Genomic DNA, 21,316 nt, shown 5'->3' on the forward strand with positions numbered 1-21,316 from the left:
TCACACACTGAAAAGCTAGAGTTAGAATCTGAGGGCTGAGATCACCACATTTAGGCTCTGAAGTTACAGAAAAGAGAGTCAGCTCCAAGTCTGCACCACAGTTTGGTGTCCAGGAGGAAGTGTGGGCACTGTTTACAGCCCTTCAGTGTCTCACTGCTTGATTTGGTACAATTAGACTAACAGACGTTTAAGGGCTATGAAGTCCTCCTGGAGCGATTGGTACCTTCCAAATCATGCCTGCAGTTGTTTCCAGGAATATAAAATCTGAGGGCCTGCTCAAAAACCAAACCCTTACAGACTGTCCTGCTAAGAGGACCCAGGTGGCTCAGCTTTGTTTATCTCAGTGGGGATATACCATCATGGATTGAGGGCACTTTGAGTGTGCTCTCTGACGGCAGTGATAGGCAGCAGTGTAAAAATGGACTGTTGATAGAAGTGAACGGAGTATATACCTGTGACATTGTAGAGAGCTGACAACGCTTCACAATACCTTTCCAGCAGAACAGACAAGGGCAGGCTCACAGAGGATTCACAGTGCAGAACTAACTGGATGAACAAAAGGAAAAGAAAAAAAACACACAATAAATATTTACACTTAACAAGCAGCAAGAGAAGGACAGAATTCTCTTTCTTGGGAGCATGATAATAATACCTGGCACTTTTATAGCAGTTTCAACTGATCAATTGTGCAACTGTGGGTGAAGGCACTCCTGGGAGATAGAAAATGAATACAGGGATCACTTCCGCCCCTCAGTAAAATGCAGCCACCTCTGAAGCGGAGCGTGGCAGCTGTTTAACAGAGCACAGCAACAACACTACACAATAGTGTAGGATACGACATGAAGAATATTGTATCCCACTGAACCAACAGGGGGAACTTAATGACTGCAGAATGTAAGTACGATAGTTTTTATCATGGAGTCTTTAATGTCGACATGTGGCCCGAGCTTCATCTGAATGAGCGTTCCCTGACATCACCAGCCTGCTGTCCTCCATACAGATATCCTTCTCTTTGAAAAAAGGACTATCTGCCGATTTCCCCCTTGAGAGTGATCAAACTGTCTCCCCAGTACTTAAAATCCCCCAGGACAAAGTCAGGATTACTGCATGCTCATTTTTTCCCTACATCATAACTCAGGCAGTGATACTGTCAGAGGTACTTTCACGAAAGGTCACAGGTTTGTTATGGGGGAAGAATAAGAGTCACAGGACGGTACTGGGAGACCGCCAGCCCTCATGGCCATTCATCTGTCTTCACTTGAACAAACAAAATCGCAGTAAGTTACAGTTAAGGAAGAGCTTGGCATACCACATGAGCAACTGACGCAGCTGAGATATGATGTAGAGAGTAATTTCACTGTAAGTCTTCTTGCGGCAAGAGGCACGGGGTTGTAATAAATTCCTTCTCCATCTCACTATCCCCATGTAAACTAATGCTGCACAGCACTCTCTTCTCTAATAGGTCACCTGTGACTTAAGTAGCAACCAGAAGGTGTGAAAAGGTAGCAACAAGTGGATCTCTTGCACTGATGAATTTAGCAAGCTAGTATCCATTGGTAGATATTAGCTGAAGTGATTTAACTTCAAATTGTTCAAAGCCATACAACATGGGATAGAGCTTTGCTTATCCTCCTAACAAGACAATATTTTTTTAGACAGCTGAGAAAAAACCCCACAGGATTTTAAGGAATACACGTAATACTGAGGCCAAAGAATCAAATCTCATTTTCAGCCCCAAAAGGGAAATGAATTACTGCATATTGCAGGCTCAGCAGAGGTAGCTCACAGAACAATACATCTAAATGATCAGTAGATGGCAGCCAGTTTTTAATACTGCAGGGAATAATAGCATTGCTACTGAATGCCATAACAGAAAGGGAGAATTAAAGTATTCAAAAGTGACAAATTACTGATAGATACCACTGGGCCATGAAATCAAACCTTTGACTCTTTATGAGGGTCTATAATGCCTTGATAACTCACAAAATGCTTTCCATCTTCTACTTAAGCCGAAGACACACACAGCTCTGACTCAGGGAAAATAACATATCCACTGACGGTTTACATTACATTTATGAGCTTCAAAATGTGTTCAGTGATTGTAAAACACCATCTGTATTACCGACTTCCTTGTTGCATAACAAGGAGAAATGGAATAAGTGATGGAGAAAATATAGACTCTTCAGGACCATTAATACGTTAAAACTTTCATGCTTTATAAAATAGCTTTATATTTTTTCTTGTTATTTTTCAAAATTCTTTAAACAAACAAACACACACACAAACAAAGCCCTTCCCACATTTTTATTCCCATTGAGAGACATAAGTATGGTCTGACTCTGACACCACTAAATAACAAAAATTATTCAGCATCAACAACAATAATAAATACTTTATCCAGCGCTTTCCACCAGTAGATCTCAAAGTGCTTTACAAAAGAGGCCAGTATCATTATTAGGGCCCTACCAAATTCACAGTCCATTTTGGTCAATTTCACTGTCATAGGATTTTAAAAATGGTAAACTTCATGCTTTCAGCTATTTCAATCTGAAATTTTGCAGTGTTGTAATTCATAGACATAGAATAGAGTATCAGAGTTGGAAGGGACCTCAGGAGGTCATCTAGTCCAACCCCCTGCTCAAAGCAGGACCAATCCCCAATTTTTGCCCCAGATCCCTAAATGACCCCCTCAAGGATTGAACTCACAACCCTGGGTTTAGCAGGCCCAAGCTCAAACCACTGAGCTATCCCTCCCCAACTTGTAGGGGTCCTGACCCAAAAAGGAGCTGTGTGGAGGGAGGGTGGGGGGCAAGGTCATTACGGGGGGGTTGCGGTACTGCTACCCTTACTTCTGCACCGCTTCCGGCGGTGGCGCTGCCTTCAGAGCTGGAGAGCATTGGCTGGGAGTCCAGCTTTGAAGGCAGAGGCACCGCCAGCATCAGCGCAGACATACGGATGGTGCAGAGCAGGGTCTGGTATTGCCACCCTTCTAGCTGCCGCTCTCTGGACGCCCAGCCCGGAAGGCAGCAGCAGAGATGGGTGGCATGGTCTGGGATTGCCACCCTTACTTCTGCGCTGCTGCTGGCAGGGCGCTGCCTTCAGAGCTGGGCACCCGGCCAACAGCTGCCGCTATCTGTAATTTTCACTCCATGCATCTGAAGAAGTGGTTTTTTACTTATGAAAGCTTATGCACAAATAAATCTGTTAGTCTTTAAGGTGCCACCAGACTCCTCGTTGTTTTTTTGGTTTAGATAATGTACTATAAATACACTGTATGTGCAGCTGTCCAATTTTTGTGAGACAACGGGAGAGTCCAGAGAGCATTAAGGATTTCACAATATGTGTAGGAACAAAAAGGTTGAATGTCAAGTTTGATTTAGGATCAATTTTTGCTTCACTTGGGCTAGTGGGGAAAAAATTCTTGCACAGATGTTATATTACTTTTGCTTTCATTTCTAGGCCAGTTATCCTAATAAATGGGCTTCTTGTGTGTGACTTTGATTTAGCAATAAATAAATTAAAAAAAAATTAAAGGAAAAGTATAAAGTTTGCAAAGGAACACACAGAAAAGTACAGATGGGAAAGCTGGTAAAATAACTCATAACTTCAGAGGAGAAAAGTCTTCATCTGTGTAGTATTTTAAAGATACAGAGGGGTGGGAATGATTGTATGAACAGCCAAATATTAAATGTTTTCAATGATTAAAATATTAATCTGTTCTAGTCCCATTTTAAGAGAGAAAGCAAATACTGAAATTCCTTTCTCCACAAAAACATTGCTGAAGACTCTTGCCTATCTTCTTGGCAATCCACTCCAAAGATAATTGGAAATTCCTGTCTTCATGATTCTCATAGTCACAACGGACACTTGTGAGGAAATCTATGCTTGACAAGAAGTCCAGTATTTTCTGACCCATGCTGTTAATTACTAAATAAAATCTATTTCCTACGAATCTGTAAAACAGGGATTTAAAGTTTTAGGTCCTGACCCTGCCACCAGACCTGTATGGATGGAATCTTGTTCCCACGCAATCACTGGGGCTCTCACAGGCACAAGGGCTTGACATGTGCCTGGCATCTCCAGACTTGCACCCTGAGTAATATATTGGACTCCCTTACCTATCCCGCCCTGTTGGTCTATAAATGGTGATGTAGTTCCTACAGCCCTCAAATTCACCATCCCAATCCCTGCATTGCCATATCTCTAGCTATTACTACTAGTCTGTGAATCCACAAAAAGCCTTGTTTCTATTCAGATTATGTGCCACTCACTGACATCTGTACTGAAACTAACAGCCAGATCACAATCAGACACGGCTGGCGGTGGTGAGAACTACTCTGGGGGGCAGTGATGTGTTTTGTGACGTTAAAAGGCACTTGTCAAGGCAAACCCTGCTGCTCTGACACTGCACACTAAGGCCCCAATCCTGCAAAGTCTCAGGCCTGCTTTGTATTTAAAAATTTGGTCAAGGTAGCTAAGTAGGTCAGCGGTCTGAAAAATCCTCACTCCTTACGACCACAGCAGTGCCGACATAACCCCCAGTAGGGACACCACTAAGCTGAGATGGAGTTTCCTGCAGCGATGGGAACATCCCTTCCGTCCACGTAGGCTGCGTCCGCACGAAGGTCTTGTGGCAGCACCCCTGCAGTGCAGGAACTCTGCAAGCCTAGTTCCCAGAGTGTAGACAGACCCTTATTCATGCATGACCCTCACTTTACTGACATGACTGTTCCTCTTGACTGAAAAGAGTCACTTTAAGGATGTGCATAAGCTTACAGGTTCAAGGCCATAATCAACCTAATGCTGCAATGAAATCTGCTAGAGCCTCTGGACCCCTGCAAGTGTCCAATCCGGCATGGTGCTGCATGCCCTCAGCTGCAGCGCTTCTCAGCGCTAGCTTATCTGTGCAGATCAGAGATGACATGTAACTCTTAAACTGATTTAGACACAGTTAGTTTAGGCTGCTGATCTGAAAGCATACCTTGACATTCTGGATAGCACCACTGGGGGGAAAAAAAACCCTGTTATCTGGAAAAGTTTCTCTTCTTTTTTATTAAAACCCATCTGTCACAGGCTCATGCTGAGCCAGGTGTCCATGGAGCGGACTCATCTTTATTTTACAGAAAGTGAATTAACACTTTAAATGGCCACCTGGGTATTAAAGATGATAACAGTCCTCCACTGAGCCAGAGAAATACTGTAAGAATGAAGCCTCTGATTAGCTTAATTTCTTAGGTTTGAGACAGGGAGATCCTTCCTTCCTTGTCACAGCCTCTCCCAGAACTGGCCTCTGAAAAAGCAGCAGCCAGCCCTTTTCTATCTGGCCTGCTGGGTCCTGACTGGTCTCCTCCTTCTCCCAGCCCCTCTAGCTGTTGGAGGACCAAATCTTGCTGGTTCCACCAGCAACTGATCCTGGAAAGCCTCTTTAGGCAACCCTTGGAGGTCTGAACTCACTGGTCTTCTCTTCCAAAAGGACAACTTCATGGGGCACGTGCACCACAGCAGCAGAGCCACTGGGTTAGGGGCAACAAATACCTGGTACAGCCTGTCACACCACTCCAATTCTCAGCAGAACAAACCTCCTCTCCACTCACCTTCTTCTCCCAGCACCTGCGCCTGCATTTACCTATTAGTAGCTTACACCTAATGTAAGAAGCTCATCTGAATAATTACAACTAAGTTCACTGCTGTATATCTGGAATGGCAGAATGTTGCCAATGATGAATCCCTATGGGGTAGGTGAGGGAGACAGGGGAGTAGACAGAACATGTATCTTCAATCACAAGCCAATTTCTTTACAACTATCAGTGTATTCCATTCCTCACCCAAATTTTAGCTGCTCCTGAGTTTTCAGAAACAGGCTCCTCCTTCCTCCAAATATGACAAAATGAACAAAAAATCCACACACTGAAAGGCTCTTAGACTCAGACCTATTTTCTTTGTATTTTGAAAAACCACCCTTCCCTGGGTGCTTGGGCAGATACAGTATTTTCTATCCTACAAGACAGAACATTTATGCAGCAAGTCCAAGAAGAGTGTTAGTTTCCAGTGTGCAGACTCTTCCTGGGAGTACAGATCGAGTTCAGTTATTTTTGAAAGAGTGGAACTTCAATTGACTTGGTCCTACAGCTATAATTGCTCCACAGAGAATATTTGAATGCTATAGGTATTGATTGGAAGGTCTAGTTTAATAAGCTGTAGGGGGAGATTTTGACAGCCCAGCAAAAAACCTCAGCCATTGCCAGTAACTGGAATATTGACTGTTACGCTTATTGCCAAAAGCAGCTACGCTATAAGGCCTTAGCAGCAACCTTAGCATAACTAGGCAGGCCAGGAGGAGAAGGGGGTGACCATAAGCCGTCCTGTCTTGCTTCTTTTAAACTACTGAAATATGCAGCTTTGAAAAACAGGAAGTCTGTTTATATTTGACTTCTGGTCTGTGTTTGTCAGGGCCCACGAGACTGAGGACTCTGCAAAAACATATCTGTTCAACTAACGGCTGGAAACTTCCTGTTTAACTCTTGCTTAAGATTTTTTGTGGGGAGGGGGGTTGGGGTTCTTTTTTTGGATTAAGAACTATGTCACGCTAACGTGCATAAAAAAGGGGGAAAGTCTGAGTTAGATAGACTTCATGGACACATCTTAAGATCCCCAGCAGCAGATGGAAGGCTGGCTACCAGAAGCCTGTTGCTGAACCACTCAAACACCACTCCAGACTTTGGGGTAAATATAGGTTTGGGATGCTTTACTAGCCTGTTGCAGATGCGTATATGTACTTGAGACTAAATAAAGTAAAAGCTTTAAGTGAAAGCACTCTTATTTGCACTGTTTATACCAACAACTTATCAGATGGACATGCTGTGTCCCCACTGATTTATTTCCTGACACTGCCTCGCAGAGAGTAAAATTATCAAGAGCTTTGGGTTCAGGAAAACCCCAGGTAACAAAGCCAAATTCATGTTTGATGCACTGTCACCGAATTTGACTGCTTATGTTTCAAGATACATGGCTGTGCAGCCTCAGTTGGAGGCCCTATGGGGCCAGATCCAGCCCAGTGAGATCCTCGGTGTTGCCCACCTTTACATTTTGAATTTTTTTAGCCTATTGAAATTCTGCTCTCTGAAGACAAAGTCCCCAATTCTGAATTCCTCCCTCCTTGTACTGCCACAGGAATATCTGTGTGCCTTCCTTGGTCTGGGACCAACAAGGGCTCCCCTTAAGCTTCAGATATTAGCGTATAACATTAGGTGCCAATCCTGATGCTGGATCTATGCAGGCAGACCTCTGGCACCATGTGGAGTTTCACTGAAGGCAAAGGAGCTGTGCGCAGATCCCAGTGCAAGACTAGAGCCTTCAATGATCAAAGCATCAACAGGCAGTACCCTTCCATTCGTTACAAATAAGCCATTTATACTGTACTATATGCAAAAAATATAGATCATGATTAGAACTGGGCAAATAACTGATTTTTTGGATCAGCCTGAATAAAAAAAAATCAATTTTTTCACCAACTGTAAAAAAAGATCAATTTAAGGTCGAACAAACATAAAAATGGCCCTAGTGGGTCAGACCAATGGTCCACCGAGGCCAGTAGCCTGTCTCTGACACTGGCCAGTACCAGAGCTTCACTGGGAGTGTACAGAACAGGTTAGTTCAAGAGAGTCACCCTGTCTTCCCCTTCCAGCTTTTGGCAGTCAGAGGTTTAGGGTCGCCCCAAGCATGGGGTTGCAACCCTGACCATCTTGGCTAATTTTCATTGATGGACCTATCCTCCATGAACTTATCTATACTTTGGCTCTCCCAGCATCCTCTGGCAATGAGTTCTACAGGTTGACTGTGCATTGTATGAGGAGGTACTTCCTTTTGTTTGTTTTAAACCTACTGCATGTTAATTTCATCAGGTGTCACCTGGTTTTTGTATTGTGGGAAAGGGTAGATAACATGTCTCTATTTACTTTTCCCACACCATTCATGATTTTATAGAATTCTATCATATTCCCCCTTAGTCTTATCTTTTCTAAGATGAAGAACCCTAATCTCTTAGTCTCTTCTCATATGGAAGCTGTTCCATACCCTTGATCAATTCTGTTACCCTTCTCTGAATCTTCCTAGTTCCACTATATCATTTTTTTCAGATGGGGCAACTAGAACAGTACACAGTATCCAAGCTGTGGGCACGCCGCAGATTTATATAGTGGCATTATGATATTTTCTGTCCTATTTTCTATCCCTTTCCCAATAGTTCCTAACTTACTGTACTCCTGAGGGAATTCTGCACCAAAATATTAAAAATTCTACACCAAAAAATAAAAACTCAGCAAATTTTGTCAATAAATAAATGTGGAGGCTCCAGCATGGCAGTGGGGAGCAGATCGCCCTGCGGCCCTCTCCCCCTGGGATGTGGACTCGGCAGTAAGATTGCACCTCACCCTGACAAGCGCAAGGGCCAGTCCTGCCCCAGAAACACCTGGGGCCCTGCCCCTTCACACCAGGTGCACCAAGATAGTAAGTGAGAGGGACAGAGTCTCACATGAATGCCCAACCCAGGCTGCCCATCTAGCAGTGGAACAAGCAGACTCAGCCTGGCAGGATCCAAGTGTGGAGGAGCTTAATGTGGAGGGGATCCAGCTGTGGATTGAGAGGGTTCTGTGTGAGGCAATCTGGGGGCGGACTGCTCAGTGGGGGTCTGGGTGTGGGGGGAATCTGGATGCACAGGGGCTTGTTGAGGAGTTCTGGGTGCTTGGGAAATGGGACTCTGTGGGGTGTCCAGGTGAAGGTGGTTGGGGCTCCTTGTGGGGGGGGGGGTCCTGAGTGTGGGGGCACTGGGCTTGGCAGGGGGGTCTGGGTGCAAGGGACTCAGTGGTGGGAGTCCGGGTCTGGGGCAAGTGGGCTTTGGTCCTGGCAGAACCAAGACTGGAGAGTCGGAGACCTCCTGGACTACGACCGGGGAGACTGGCTGGATCCCCTGATGCTCACTCAGCGCATGGGGCTCTCCAGACCTTGTACTCCCCGGCGCGTACTTTAGGAGGTGAAGGCCGCTTTGCCGCCTGCTGCTCGGGTTTACCTCGATCGGGTCCTGCATGAGGGCACGCCCCGCCCACCCTCTACCCCTGGCCCGCCGGATCTTTTAATTGGGCCCCTACCCCGTGGACCCAACCGACCCCCTCACCCCTTCACTGCGACCTGGCTGCACGAGCTGCAGCTGTCTGTTTCCAAACCGCACCAAGGAAACATCTATACATGGTTGTGCTCCACACCCTACACGCCCTCACCCTGGTGTCCTGCCCCAATACAAAATGGCGGGACCTCCTGCCACCTTTGGAGGGTGAGGAGCCCCGGTGGACCAGCCTATATTCCACCTTGGTCCCGAGGCCCGCAGGGGATATCAGTTGGTGGCTCCTTCACGGAGCCATGAGCATGGGCGTATTCTTGGTGTGGTTCACCTCTATCCCAGACACCTGCCCCTTTTGCAGCATGAGGGAAACCCTGGCACATGTATATCTGGAGTGTGCCAGGCTGCAGCCCCTATTCCGGCTCCTCACAAATATTTTATTATGTTTTTGGTTGCACTTCTCCCCTCACCTTCTTATTTATGCACTCCCTATCCGTGGCCCCACAAAGTCATGGGATCTCCTGGTCAACCTCCTCCTGGCCCTAGCTAAAATGGCCATCTATAAAACCAGAGCGAGGAGGTTGGCTGATGGAGTCTCCTGTGACGGTGGGGCCTATTTCCGATCCTTAGTCCGTTCACGTATCGGGGCAGAGTTCCTCTGGGCTCCCTTGACGCCTTTGAGGAGCAGTGGGCACTGTCCAGGGTTCTCTGCTCGGTGTCCCCATCCGGTTCCCGTCGTTTGACCCTTTGACCGCACTCCTGTCCCTGTTATTTCATTAGTTGTCCCCCAGATTTATTTGGTGTCCCGGTCCTGTGGATCCCCCTCTTAGGCTGGGTGGGGATCCTTTAGCAGTGGACGGGCTTTTCCCGCCCCCTTCCCGGATCCCAGTAGGGCAAGTGGGGTTTGGTGGGGTGGAGGTCTGGGTGCAGCTGGTTGGGGCTCAGTGGGGTGGGAGTTGGAGTGCAGGAGGCTCAGCAGGGGAGTGAAGGGGGGCTCTGGATGCATGGGGGTTGGGCAGATGGGGGAGCAGCTCCCCATACAGTGACCTGTCCCCCCGCGGCTGAGGAGCAACGTGTGCAGGAAGCTGGGGGGCAGAGCTTCCTGCAGCTGGGGAAGGTTTCTGGGGGTGGATCTGACCTGGCCCTGGCCCCGCCCCTGGACACTCCTTGCAGAGGAAGAGGAAGTCCCGTCTTCCCCCTCCCCCAGCCCAGCCAGGACTAGCAGCTGATCCCGGCGTAGGAGCCACCTGATAGTGTGTCCTCAGCCCTGCCCTCTCCCTCCCTCCCTCCCACAGTGATTTACCTCTTTGCTGGCTGCTCTAGGTGCCCAAAATGACGCGCCCGCACTGCTGGGGAGGGGCACATGACCGCTCTTGCGGCTTTCCTTTGCTTCTCCTTCATTTTCTGCTGGGAAGCAAAGAAATCTGAGGGGGGCATGACTGCTACATGCGCACAGTGGCGCAGAATTCTCCCAGGAGGAATACTGTTAGCCTTTTGGACTTCTGCTGTGCATTAAGCTGAAATTTTCAGAGAACTATCCACTAACAAAACATTTTGTTTGACCCAATCTGAGACATTTCATTTTGTTTGAGGCTTTTTATTACCTTTAAAAAAATGAAATGGAAGTAAAGTTCTAAACAAAAAGACACTGTAAAAGTTGAAACATTTTGTTTCAAAAATGTCAAAACAAAACATTCATACTCTTTCAGAATGTTGTGTGTTCTCAACCAAAACAATCTGATGAATTCAATTTGAAATTGAAAAATGTTTCAGTGTTTTTCACCAAATCTGCATTTTGCAATGAAAAATGTTTTGTCCACATTTTTTTTTTGCCCATCTCTAATCATAACAGCTCTTTGGGACCTCTGCGGTTTATTATTTTGGCAAAGCAAGATCAACTAATCCTCTGTCCAAAGCAATATTTTTGGATGGTTTTAGGTCACAGAACATGCAATAATCATAGTCTCCATGAGTCTACTTTCCAGAAGGTCCTTCACTCTCAGAAAGTGAAAAGAGGCTTTGTTACAATCACTTTACCAGGTCTGTAGATTGAAAGTTGTTTATCAAGCTCTCGTTCAGCTTTTCAAATCCACTTACTTCCTGACAGCAACACTTTGGTGTTATAATTCAGAGAGAATCCCCTCAGAGAGAATGGGATTGGAGATGCTTCCGTTCAGAAATCTTATCAAAGGGGTGAGCTCTGTGCATCTGAAATGGATTGTGAAAAGGCTCGTTTCTTATCTTTCACAAACTGAAGATTCCTCTTCCCCTTTCCAATTGTTACATTTGGATTCCCTGCTTCCCGTTGGAACAGGCCACTGGACAGGCTCTGAAACTCTGCAGATGCCAAAGCCCTGTCATCCAGACAAAAGCCCTGTACTTCTACACCAGCCATGTGTTCCTGGGGACTCTCCTCCCCCAACTCCCATGCAGTCGTGATACATTAGAATGGGGTTCGCCAGCCAATGGCTACCTCTAGGATCCACCCATAGGATCGTATTCATAGCACGTAATCTAACATAGCATCTGGCTGTCTTACCTGTTAAAGAAAATCTCCCCTGAGTGTGTGCGTGCATATGAGGGAGAATAATGTGAAATTCCCCTCGTCTTAGCTATCCACTCCTGCAGCCCACCCACGACCTGCCCTTCTCTGTTCTCTCATTGTAGAGTCCCTAACCATCTTCCCCAAGACTCTGACAAACAGGTGGCAGAGCTCCTTTCAGCATCGGTGGTAAAGAGCAATGCATGGAGCAACACCCTTTGTGGTGGAAAGAGCTCAATGATGATGCAAAAATGATATTAATAAAATCATTATAATTTATTTTTTAAATATTAGGTTGTTACAAATTTGTTTGCACCTTTATCGAATATTAAGATATAGCTACAAGTATGTTAAAGGCAGGATACTTGGAAATATGCCAATACCTGTGTATGTTTTAGTTAGTTATGTTATAAAATGTTCAGCCTGATTAGAGATATTGCAGGAAGTTTCTGTTTTCTGTCACCCCAAAACAAACCAAATATCAGGGTGATCACCCTTCTTTGCCATAAACCCATGTTTATAACTGCAAAGAGTTTCTTATCTAGAACAGGACAGCTAACTCTTGTATAAAATACCAGTTTGGTACAGCTGGTACCAAGAAAACAAACCATGAAAAACATGAATGTTTTAGGAAAGGATTGATTGCGAAAAGAAATGTAGGGTTGTGTTGTCAGAACAATAAATTTAGGTGTGAAGTGGGCTTTTTCACCCTCCCAAGAAAAACGAAGTAGACCCACACAAAGAATGGCAGAAATATACGTGCTGAAATGAATTTTATAATTACTGTAAAATTTTCATTCAGAATAGCTTCTAGGAAAAAATGTGTCATTGGAAATGTTTTACAACTTTGTTCATTTCTTCAATGGCGAATCATTTTGAATGGCATATTTGCAAGTATTTTAACTGAATGCAAAGCATCTAATGTAATTTCCTAATATCATTGTTAAGGAAATGGTAAAATGCTTTCTAATGATCTTTCTAAACTAATTACTCATGTAAGAAGCCATTTAAATATATTTGTATTAATTAAGACTTAATTAATTACTGGCAGTGCTCAAGCCACCCCCTCACCCAACTCAGGATGACAAGAAGAATCATCTTTCCAAAAATTGTCATACAGACTCAACAACTTCTTTAATAACTATTTAACCTAAAGTATTTCTTTAAGAATTATTTAATTTTAAAGGATTGTTTTGAGAATTATTAAACTCTAATAAAACGGAAGGAATATCACAGAAAATGGACTGAATACAAAGAAAGTTAAATTCTAAACTTAAGGATCTTCTGTGAATCTCCTGCCACAAAGACATAGGAAATAGAACTGGAAAGAAAGAATTACAACCCTAATGAACATATGCATTAACAAACTACTTATTCATATGATGAAGAGGCTCCTAAGGACAACCCACTAAGGTACTTAAGCAAAAAAAGAATGTCAGCAACCAGCTTTGAATCTAAACAAGCCTGAAAGAGATGTGTTTTCCTATAGTTTCATCAAAATAGGAAGAAGGGTATAAAAGCTCTGAAGAGAGCACCCATCTCACATGCTCCCCGCTACCATGCTCAAACACACACGTTGCTCATCAACTTATCCTGTCCATCTCTACAAGCAAGCTACAGCAGACAGCTCAGAAAAGCAGAGAAAAGACTCAAGAAGAAACCAACCCTAGGAAAACTTCAACAGGACTTCAGCATGGATTGGTGAGAAGTTAACTAAGACACTGCCAAGGGACTAGACTTAAAACACTTGTAAAGATTTTAATAGGATATGGAAATACTATAGTAACTGAAGACACTAACAGTTCTGCCTATTAATTAACAAATGGTTAGACCAAGTATTCTTGGAGAGGATATAGGAGCTAAACATTGGTAAAGAGAGAAACAGTGGAATTTAATTAAAGATTCTTAATATTTGTAATTGGCCTGTCTCAAGGCAGCTCCTTAAATAGCATCTTCTAAATAACTGATTGAAATATTTCCTTCAGTTTCATAGGATCTAGTTAAGATTGCTTACTTTGCCCAAGTATAAACTGTTTACGTTATCAATTAAATGCCAAAAAAGACCCACCTGCCCTTTAACAAATTATTTTACCCACTTATAAAGAGTTTACGTATCAATGAGATACTAAGCTGGGCTCACAGTAAATTTAGGAAATAATATACTTTGGTCTTAACTTCCCAAACAAAGAATGCCCCCAGAAGTGGTTCATTCTCAAAGGTGTAATGTCTCTTAAAACTCTCCGGAGAGACACACAGACGAGACTGTAATGGAAGTAACTAGTTTATCACTCGTGTTCTGTCATTTGTATCGATTTAATGCTTCCCCCCCACACACCTTTAATAATAAAATAGCCATGGTTAAAAATTGTGATTATTTTGCTTTGTTTTAATTGTGGTGTCCCCTAGGTATGTAAAATACTGGCAGTCACATCCCTGAACTGGCAATAAGAGAAACAGTTACTAATAAACGTCTACCATTTCTTGTTTCTCTAAACTAAACATAGTTGGTAATTTTTAAAATAAAATTACTTGGCATCCAACAATTTAAAATTACCCCTTTCTATTCCACACTTTGGTCAGATTAAGAGGCAACAACTGGAATAACTTTAAGTTGACAGAACAAGAAGTAATGGTCTCAAGTTGCAGTGGGGGAGGTTTAAGTTATTATGGTTTAGGATATTAGGAAAAACTTTTTCACTAGGAGGGTGGTGAAGCACTGGAATGCGTTACCTAGGGAGGTGATGGAATCTCCTTCCTTAGAGGTTTTTAAGGCCCATCTTGACAAAGCCCTGGCTGGGATGATTTAGTTGGGGATTGGTCCTGCTTTGAGCAGGGGTTGGACTAGATGACCTCCTGAGGTCCCTTCCAATCCTGATATTCTATGATTCTACGAAGTGCATGCAACCTATGTTTTAATCAGTCAGCTGATGCTTTTCATTTTCAAGGCCCCCAGCTGCAACTATTCCATATGTAGAAATCCCATTGGCTGTAGTAATATTTCCAGAGGTGGCGGGGCTTCTAACTTGAGCCCTTTATTTATATTTAAGCACCACTGAAATCTTGCTTTAGTACAAAGCAATGTGTTATCTTGTAGGTTTGATCTGCAGGACTCAAATCAGGAAGGACTTTCTCTTTCTCTTTTTTTTTTAATAAACCAAGTAATAAGAAATTAATTCAAGAACGTCCCTTAAATCAAAGACAGCTTTTAACCTCATTAATGCTAAGCTCTCCCGTCACAAGGAGATCAAGTGTTCACTTGAAGAAAAGTACCTGCTTTCTGAAACACATAGAGGTGAACAAAATCCTAAAGGAGCTGCTCAGAGCAACTGCTCAATTAAATATAAAAATGACTAGTTTATGTCCAGAGAAGAACAGGTTAGTGGAGCAGTGTCTTCCTTCCCTCTGAAAACACAATTAGTTAAAGAGTGCAGTGCGACAAAAGCAAAGCCAAGCCCGCTGATTGAGCAGTTACTCTTCCCCCAGGAGAGCAGAGCTGCGGTGGTCCACCTGCCTTTTTGCAAAAGTCTAATGAGGTTTATACCACCCCTATTTCCGTTAGGCACTTATGTTTTCTTTTACTGAACACCTGTGTGGGAATGAGTGGCTCGTTAAAGTGCAGGCCATACGCCAGTAGCCCAGCATAGGAAGTCTTCCTCACATGGCCATGTTGATGTACCTCAGCCCTGGTTCCAAGAATCCCTGATCCTTCTGAACCTACTAACCCAAGTTTGCTAATATAGCCGCATTTTGCGGTACGTAGTGGTTTGATTCTGTAAACCAATGTCCTGCTCAACCTCACAACTCATTTTGATTTGTGGCCTAAGACTCAAACCCAGCTACTCAGAGAGGAAAAGCTAGTGAATTAGCTCACTGTGCCACTCAGCCCTCAAAAGATACTCCGAAAAAAAAGAAGAAGAAATGCCAGTGTAGTTCTCTTAAGAAAAAAAAATCTCCATCATCTCTTATCTAAATTCCATCAACTCATGCAACTTCCTAGGAAGGGAAGGATAGCCCAGTGGTTATGGCACTGCCTTTGAACACAGGAGAACCTGATTCAATTCCCTGCTCTGCCATGGACTTCCAGTGTGACCTTGGACAAGTCACTTAGCCTTTCTGTGCCTCAGTTCCCCATGTTTAGAGTAGAGACAATAATGCTTCACAGGGGCTTTGAGATCTGCTGATGAAAAGCCCTCTATAAGAAATAGGCATTATTGTTTTCAATTGTGCCTCTCCTTCTCATTTACATACAACTTAGGCAAACTACTGGCTAATGGGTGTGTTACGTTCTTACGGTCAAGCCAGTGTTCTTCAGTTCTCACGCAGCATCGCCTCTGTGCAGCCACGCAACACAGAACAGAGAATATAAACCTGCCTGGAATGGGAAGATCTTGAGTAAGGTCACCATACAGCAAAGCAAGTGAGCACATGCTGAATTATAAGCACATTCTTTAGATCCCATTAAAGTCTGTGGGACTCACCACCACGAGCTTACATTAAGCATCTGCTTAAATACTTCCCTGAAGAGGCATGGAATACCTAACATGCTTAAAATTAAGCATGTGCTTAAGTGCTTTCCTGAATTAGAGCCTCTAAAGGGGAACTGTTCTGACTGATCCCTATATTGGACTCATCCGATCAAGTCTCCCCCACCCCCAAAAGTCTCATCATACTCTGCCTGCTGGGGGTATAGGAGCTATGATCTTTTCCTGCCAACAATCTAGTGGAAACATGGTGTGCTGTTGTAACCCACACACCTCCTGGGTGTCGTGTTGTGTCCCATCTAGTGGCACCGAGACCACTTAGAGAGAGAGAGAGTTAAATGAGTCTGCTCTACAGCTTTAGCTAACAGCCAGTTGGCTCTTAGCTCATGTGACAGAGGCTCCTGCACTAAGCTCCAGAGGTCCCAGGTTCAATCGCGCCCGCCGACCTGGGTCTGTCAGCGTTACACTGGCACATCCTTCAGGAGCCTCGTCCTTCACTCCATGGGCTGGCGGGGTCACGTTCAGCACCTGGAAGGGTTGCGGGTCCTTCACAACTTCCCTGAGCAATTTCCACTACTTTTGAGTTATGTTCAGGGGTTGAAGGGCAGACCCTGAACAATAACTAGCAACGCTCGCTTCTTTAATTCTTCATAATAATACTCTGTGCTTTATTCAAACAAGGCAGAGACTGTAACTTGGTGCTGATGTGAAAAGAAAATACCATGTCCCCATGCGTTAAAGATATTGGCCCCGACCCTGTCCCTGGCTACCGTGTAAAGAGGCCATAGGAAGGACAGCACTGCCCCCTCGGGACTGCACTCGGTGGCATAGCATGGGTGGCCCTGCGTCACCCTCATTCACAGCTCTAGCAGAGGGACATGGTGGAGGCCTGGGGCTGCTTTAAGTTGCTCTAGGGACTGGAATTCAGAAAAGCTGCACCCATGCTGTCCATTCTGCAAAGCACAGCACTGGATCTGGGCCAGCGGGTATAACTGTTCATTTGCTTGCGTAGCCCACATTAAACCAGCGTGGGTCTTTGCTCCTCTGTAGAAAAGCTTTTTAAATCTGCCACTGCCGCTAGGTTGATGAACCTGATGCGTTAATTCAAGCAGCAAACCTCATGCTTCTCGATCCTGGGATCAATCTCCACCGCCTGTCCAGGGTGCCGGAATTGGTGTCCACGTGCATTTTAACACTGATTAGGAAAGCAGGTTGTTCTGCAAAAATCACTGTTATCAATTCAACTATTCTTCAGCCACTCCACTTGCCTTTCCGTCTGAAAAGACAACCCAGCAGGAGGCAGCCTCCACACAACACAATGCAGAACTACACTACTCAGAACACCTCCACCACCCCAAGCACTCATGTAATAGTAAGAGAAATTACAACACAGCCCCTGGGGGAAGATGGCTGCATTCCAGCCCCGGCATATTAAACTAGCAGTAGCAGGGCAAGAGTTTAATATTGCAGTGGGAGAACAAATGTCTTTTAAACTCCGTCTACATTGGTCACTATTTATTTTCCTTGCAAACTCAACCAAGAGAGCTGTTAGTAATTCCGTCAGGATTACTCTGAACTTTACAGAGTTTTAATTAGTTTTGTTTTCTTACACCATTTAAATAGTGCTGTCAAAGGAGTACATTTAAGCACCCAAAAATGCCCAAAGCATTTTCTTTTTGTTGGGTGCAAACACACAGAAATTGTATCCCAAACATTGGTTTTAATTTGATCATTCCAAAACGTTGACAGATTCCAAGCGTTCTATGCAGTTAGTTCTACAAGGGGGCTGCCAGCCTCAAGAATGAGCCTTGTGTGAGCAGTTAAGCAACTGACTCTCAAATCTGGAACTCACTCCCAGATCCGGACAATCACGAGTCTCAGCCCTTCAGGACAAAATGGAAAACCCACTAGCATCCCCAAATCACACACGTCCAAAGTAACATGAATTCTGTCCATGCACACAAAGCAGACAGGACCTCTGTTTGTAAGGTCTGATCCAAATTCCCCCAGCCTCAGAATGCTACTGAATTTACCCAGCTAGGAAGCGTGATGTGCTAAGACACCCCTTTTTTAATCAACAGAAAGAACACTGCAAGAAATGTCTATCAACCCCTCCCCGCTTCAGAAACTGAAAATATAATCTGCATAAATGTAGACACCATCTGATGACATTAACCTGCAATTTTTGCCACCAATGACTGGAAAAAGAAACTCTTTTATTCAATGGTAGTCACACTGCTAACTGACCAGCTTCTGTTTATTCACCTATACATACATAGTTTCTCCTTAGTAACAACGGCTAAGGCTAAGTTTATGAAACTTTTCTGGAAAAACTGTTTATCCAAATCTAGCCTGATTCTAAATAATACAGATATTTTCAACTCTACCAAGATACAAAGGACTTATCAGTAAATACATGAATTATATTTTTATTGGGGGGTTGATCAGGATATCTAGATGAAAATGCATAACTTCCAAGGCTAGATTATAAAAAGGCAAAAACGTGATGTTAATGTTTATGCAGTGCTTTGAAGATATAAAACCAGGAAGTGCTAGGGATTTTTGTGTTTTGTTGGACAGCTCCAACTCCTTAGATACAAGAATCAAGTTAGCCTTTAAAGGGCAATCTGCAGAATACAAGTATGCTCAAACTGGTGTAGGTTATTAGAAAACGAGGGTAGAAAAAGATGTGTGTAACAGGGCAAGGTCCACTTAATTCAGTTTATAGGTACTGAGAGGAAGAATAAGCTTTTGCAAAAATACTTAACCCAATGGAAGAGCTGTCATTTTATTTTTATTCCGAAGGAGACAGTTTATTTTCCCAAACAAAAATTCCCTGTTGTGTTTGCAATCCAAACATGGCAGCATCATGACAACTGAAAGGGTAAGTCTACATTGCAACTGAGAGTGAGCCTCCCAGCCCAGGGAGACAGATGCTTGAGCTAGCATGCTAAAAGCACCAGTGGGGAGGGAGCTTGGTCTCTCATGCCACTTGAGAGCCCACGCGAAGCCTGAGACACAGTGTCCAAACTGCTGTTTTGAGTGTACTAACTTGAGCCCTGCTTGTGCAAGTCCATCTACCCAGGTTGGAAGTCTCACTCCCAGCTGCAGTATAGAGGGACACAAAGTGACATTAACTAGAAACTGACCAGATTCCAAAGTGAAGCCAACCACTCTATTTATACCACCGGAGCTCAGAACAAAAATCAGAAAGTGAACAATTTACCGACAGAGTGAAAAGGTCATATCTATTATGATATTTCTAAAATTCTTTCGGGTTTCATAAACTAGGGGGCAAATGTGATTTTTTTAAAGTTGACAGTATCCCATTAACTTATCATTTTTATTGTGAATCATTTTCAGAAATCTAAAATAATCAGATTCATAGCACACTTCTGTACTAATCATTAACACATGAAAGGATGATTATTAAGTTTAATAATGCCTTAGAATAATGCAGAATTCACCTTCGGGGCAAAATTCTTCCCTCAGATACACATGCACAATGACTCTCTGATAGCAGTAGGGGCTGTAAGTATGGTGTGGGGGTGAGGACAAATCTGTCTCTACAGGCTTTGACCCCACAATGAGATCTAGACAGAATCCTGCTCCTGAACAGAGCTCCATTGATATCACTGTGGTTCCCCATGGGCATAAAGATTCACACATGGGAATCAGTTTGCAGGACTGGAGCCTAAGAATTTAGAGGGTTTATCAATTATTTTTTCTCTCCAAGTGGTAGTAAATTTTTGGCAGACATCTCACAAGGACAAAGGCTAAAGGTTATTTCCCCCCTGGCTAAGTGTACCCATGGATTTCATTCATTCACTGAAACATTTCAAAGCAAAACTACTGATTGATTTATGCGAACAATTTCCCCCCACTTAAAACTGTTTTCTGTGAATGCACTGTAATTGCTATGCTATGGCTACAAAGGAAAACCCTGCCAAAATATTGTAGCAATGCTGGTTAAGTTCTTATTATAAAACACTTATTTTACATTAATTCAAACCTAGACTGAAATTTGGCACTCAGTCAAAGAATGGTTGTAAACTACCATCACTTACCAGATATTGTTCAAATTGCCATGGCTGTTTTTCAGTTACAGGAGGGCATATAAATTTTAAGTTTAACAGACCATCATGTTTTCTCTTCTGATTCAAAAATTGCTTTGTTGGGTTGTTTTAAAATGAAAACTCTCCCAAAAACCCTGCGTGCTCCGCAAAGGCTTTATATCAGAAAGGTCACAAGGACTTAGTCACCATTTTTTATTCTTCTTTTCATTGCCTTTATGTGTATAAAATTTCTAGTACATCATACATAAGAGTTTGTTAGAAAATGTAAGTATAGAGTTGCATTCCCAGCTCCACCACTGACTTGCTATGTGACCTTGACTAAATCATTTAAACCATCCTTTTTAAGTTGTGTGCCCAAATCTATATCAAAAGTGGCCTCATTTTAGAAGTGCTAAGAACACACAACTCTTGTGGAAATCTGATTGCTCCGTCCTCTCTGTAAATCAAGCCACTTTTATTTAGGTGTGTAAGGTCCTGATCTTGCAAACAATTACACAAGTACTTAATTCCCCAAAGGCAAATAGTCCTCTAACTTCAGTGGGACAATTTAAGTATTTAAAGTTAAGTATATGCTTAAGGGCTTTGCTGGATTGGAGCCAAAGTTTGAAATGGTTGGTCATAATCTCTCTGTGCTACAGTTTCTCCATCTGTAAAACAGGGATAGCAAGTCACACTTTTGTGAAATACTTTGAGATCCAGGGATTAAAAAAATTAAAACACCTGTAAGTGCCATGTATTAATTATTATTTTGGGGCAGCAGCAGCCATTCCATAGTTAAGGCTGAAGTTAGCTCTCCATTATAAACCCAGTTTTCTACACATCCAAACCTCTGCTTCCCCCACAAGAAACACAAACACACACACACACACACACACGCACTCAACTTCCCCACCAAAGAAACTGATCTTCCTGAAATTTTGTGTTCTCCTCCTCATCCATTTTAATATTATTTATTTACGTACTTATGGAAAGTTTGGCAAAAGAAAATAAATCCAAAGATAGGGTGTTCTGAAAATTTTGCTGTCAATTACTTTGGGGAACAAACAAACACTTTTTTTTTTTTGTGGCTCATCATATCTCTAAAATGGCTTAGTCCAGAAACTTC

The 21,316-nt window shown here is 43.4% G+C and overlaps 1 protein-coding gene across 1 annotated transcript in view; it reads right to left on the reverse strand.

Annotated features, from left to right (window-relative positions):
• The window catches only part of CRHR2 (corticotropin releasing hormone receptor 2), a 246,317-nt gene that overhangs the window by 218,672 nt on the left and 6,329 nt on the right, over window positions 1–21,316 (reverse strand). The window contains exon 2 of the mRNA XM_073334745.1: window positions 453–546. Coding sequence (XP_073190846.1) covers window positions 453–546 — 94 coding nt within the window. The remainder of the gene's footprint in view (window positions 1–452; window positions 547–21,316) is intronic.

The sequence above is a fragment of the Lepidochelys kempii genome, chromosome 2 (assembly GCF_965140265.1).
Source record: "Lepidochelys kempii isolate rLepKem1 chromosome 2, rLepKem1.hap2, whole genome shotgun sequence".
Classification (NCBI taxonomy): domain Eukaryota; kingdom Metazoa; phylum Chordata; order Testudines; family Cheloniidae; genus Lepidochelys; species Lepidochelys kempii.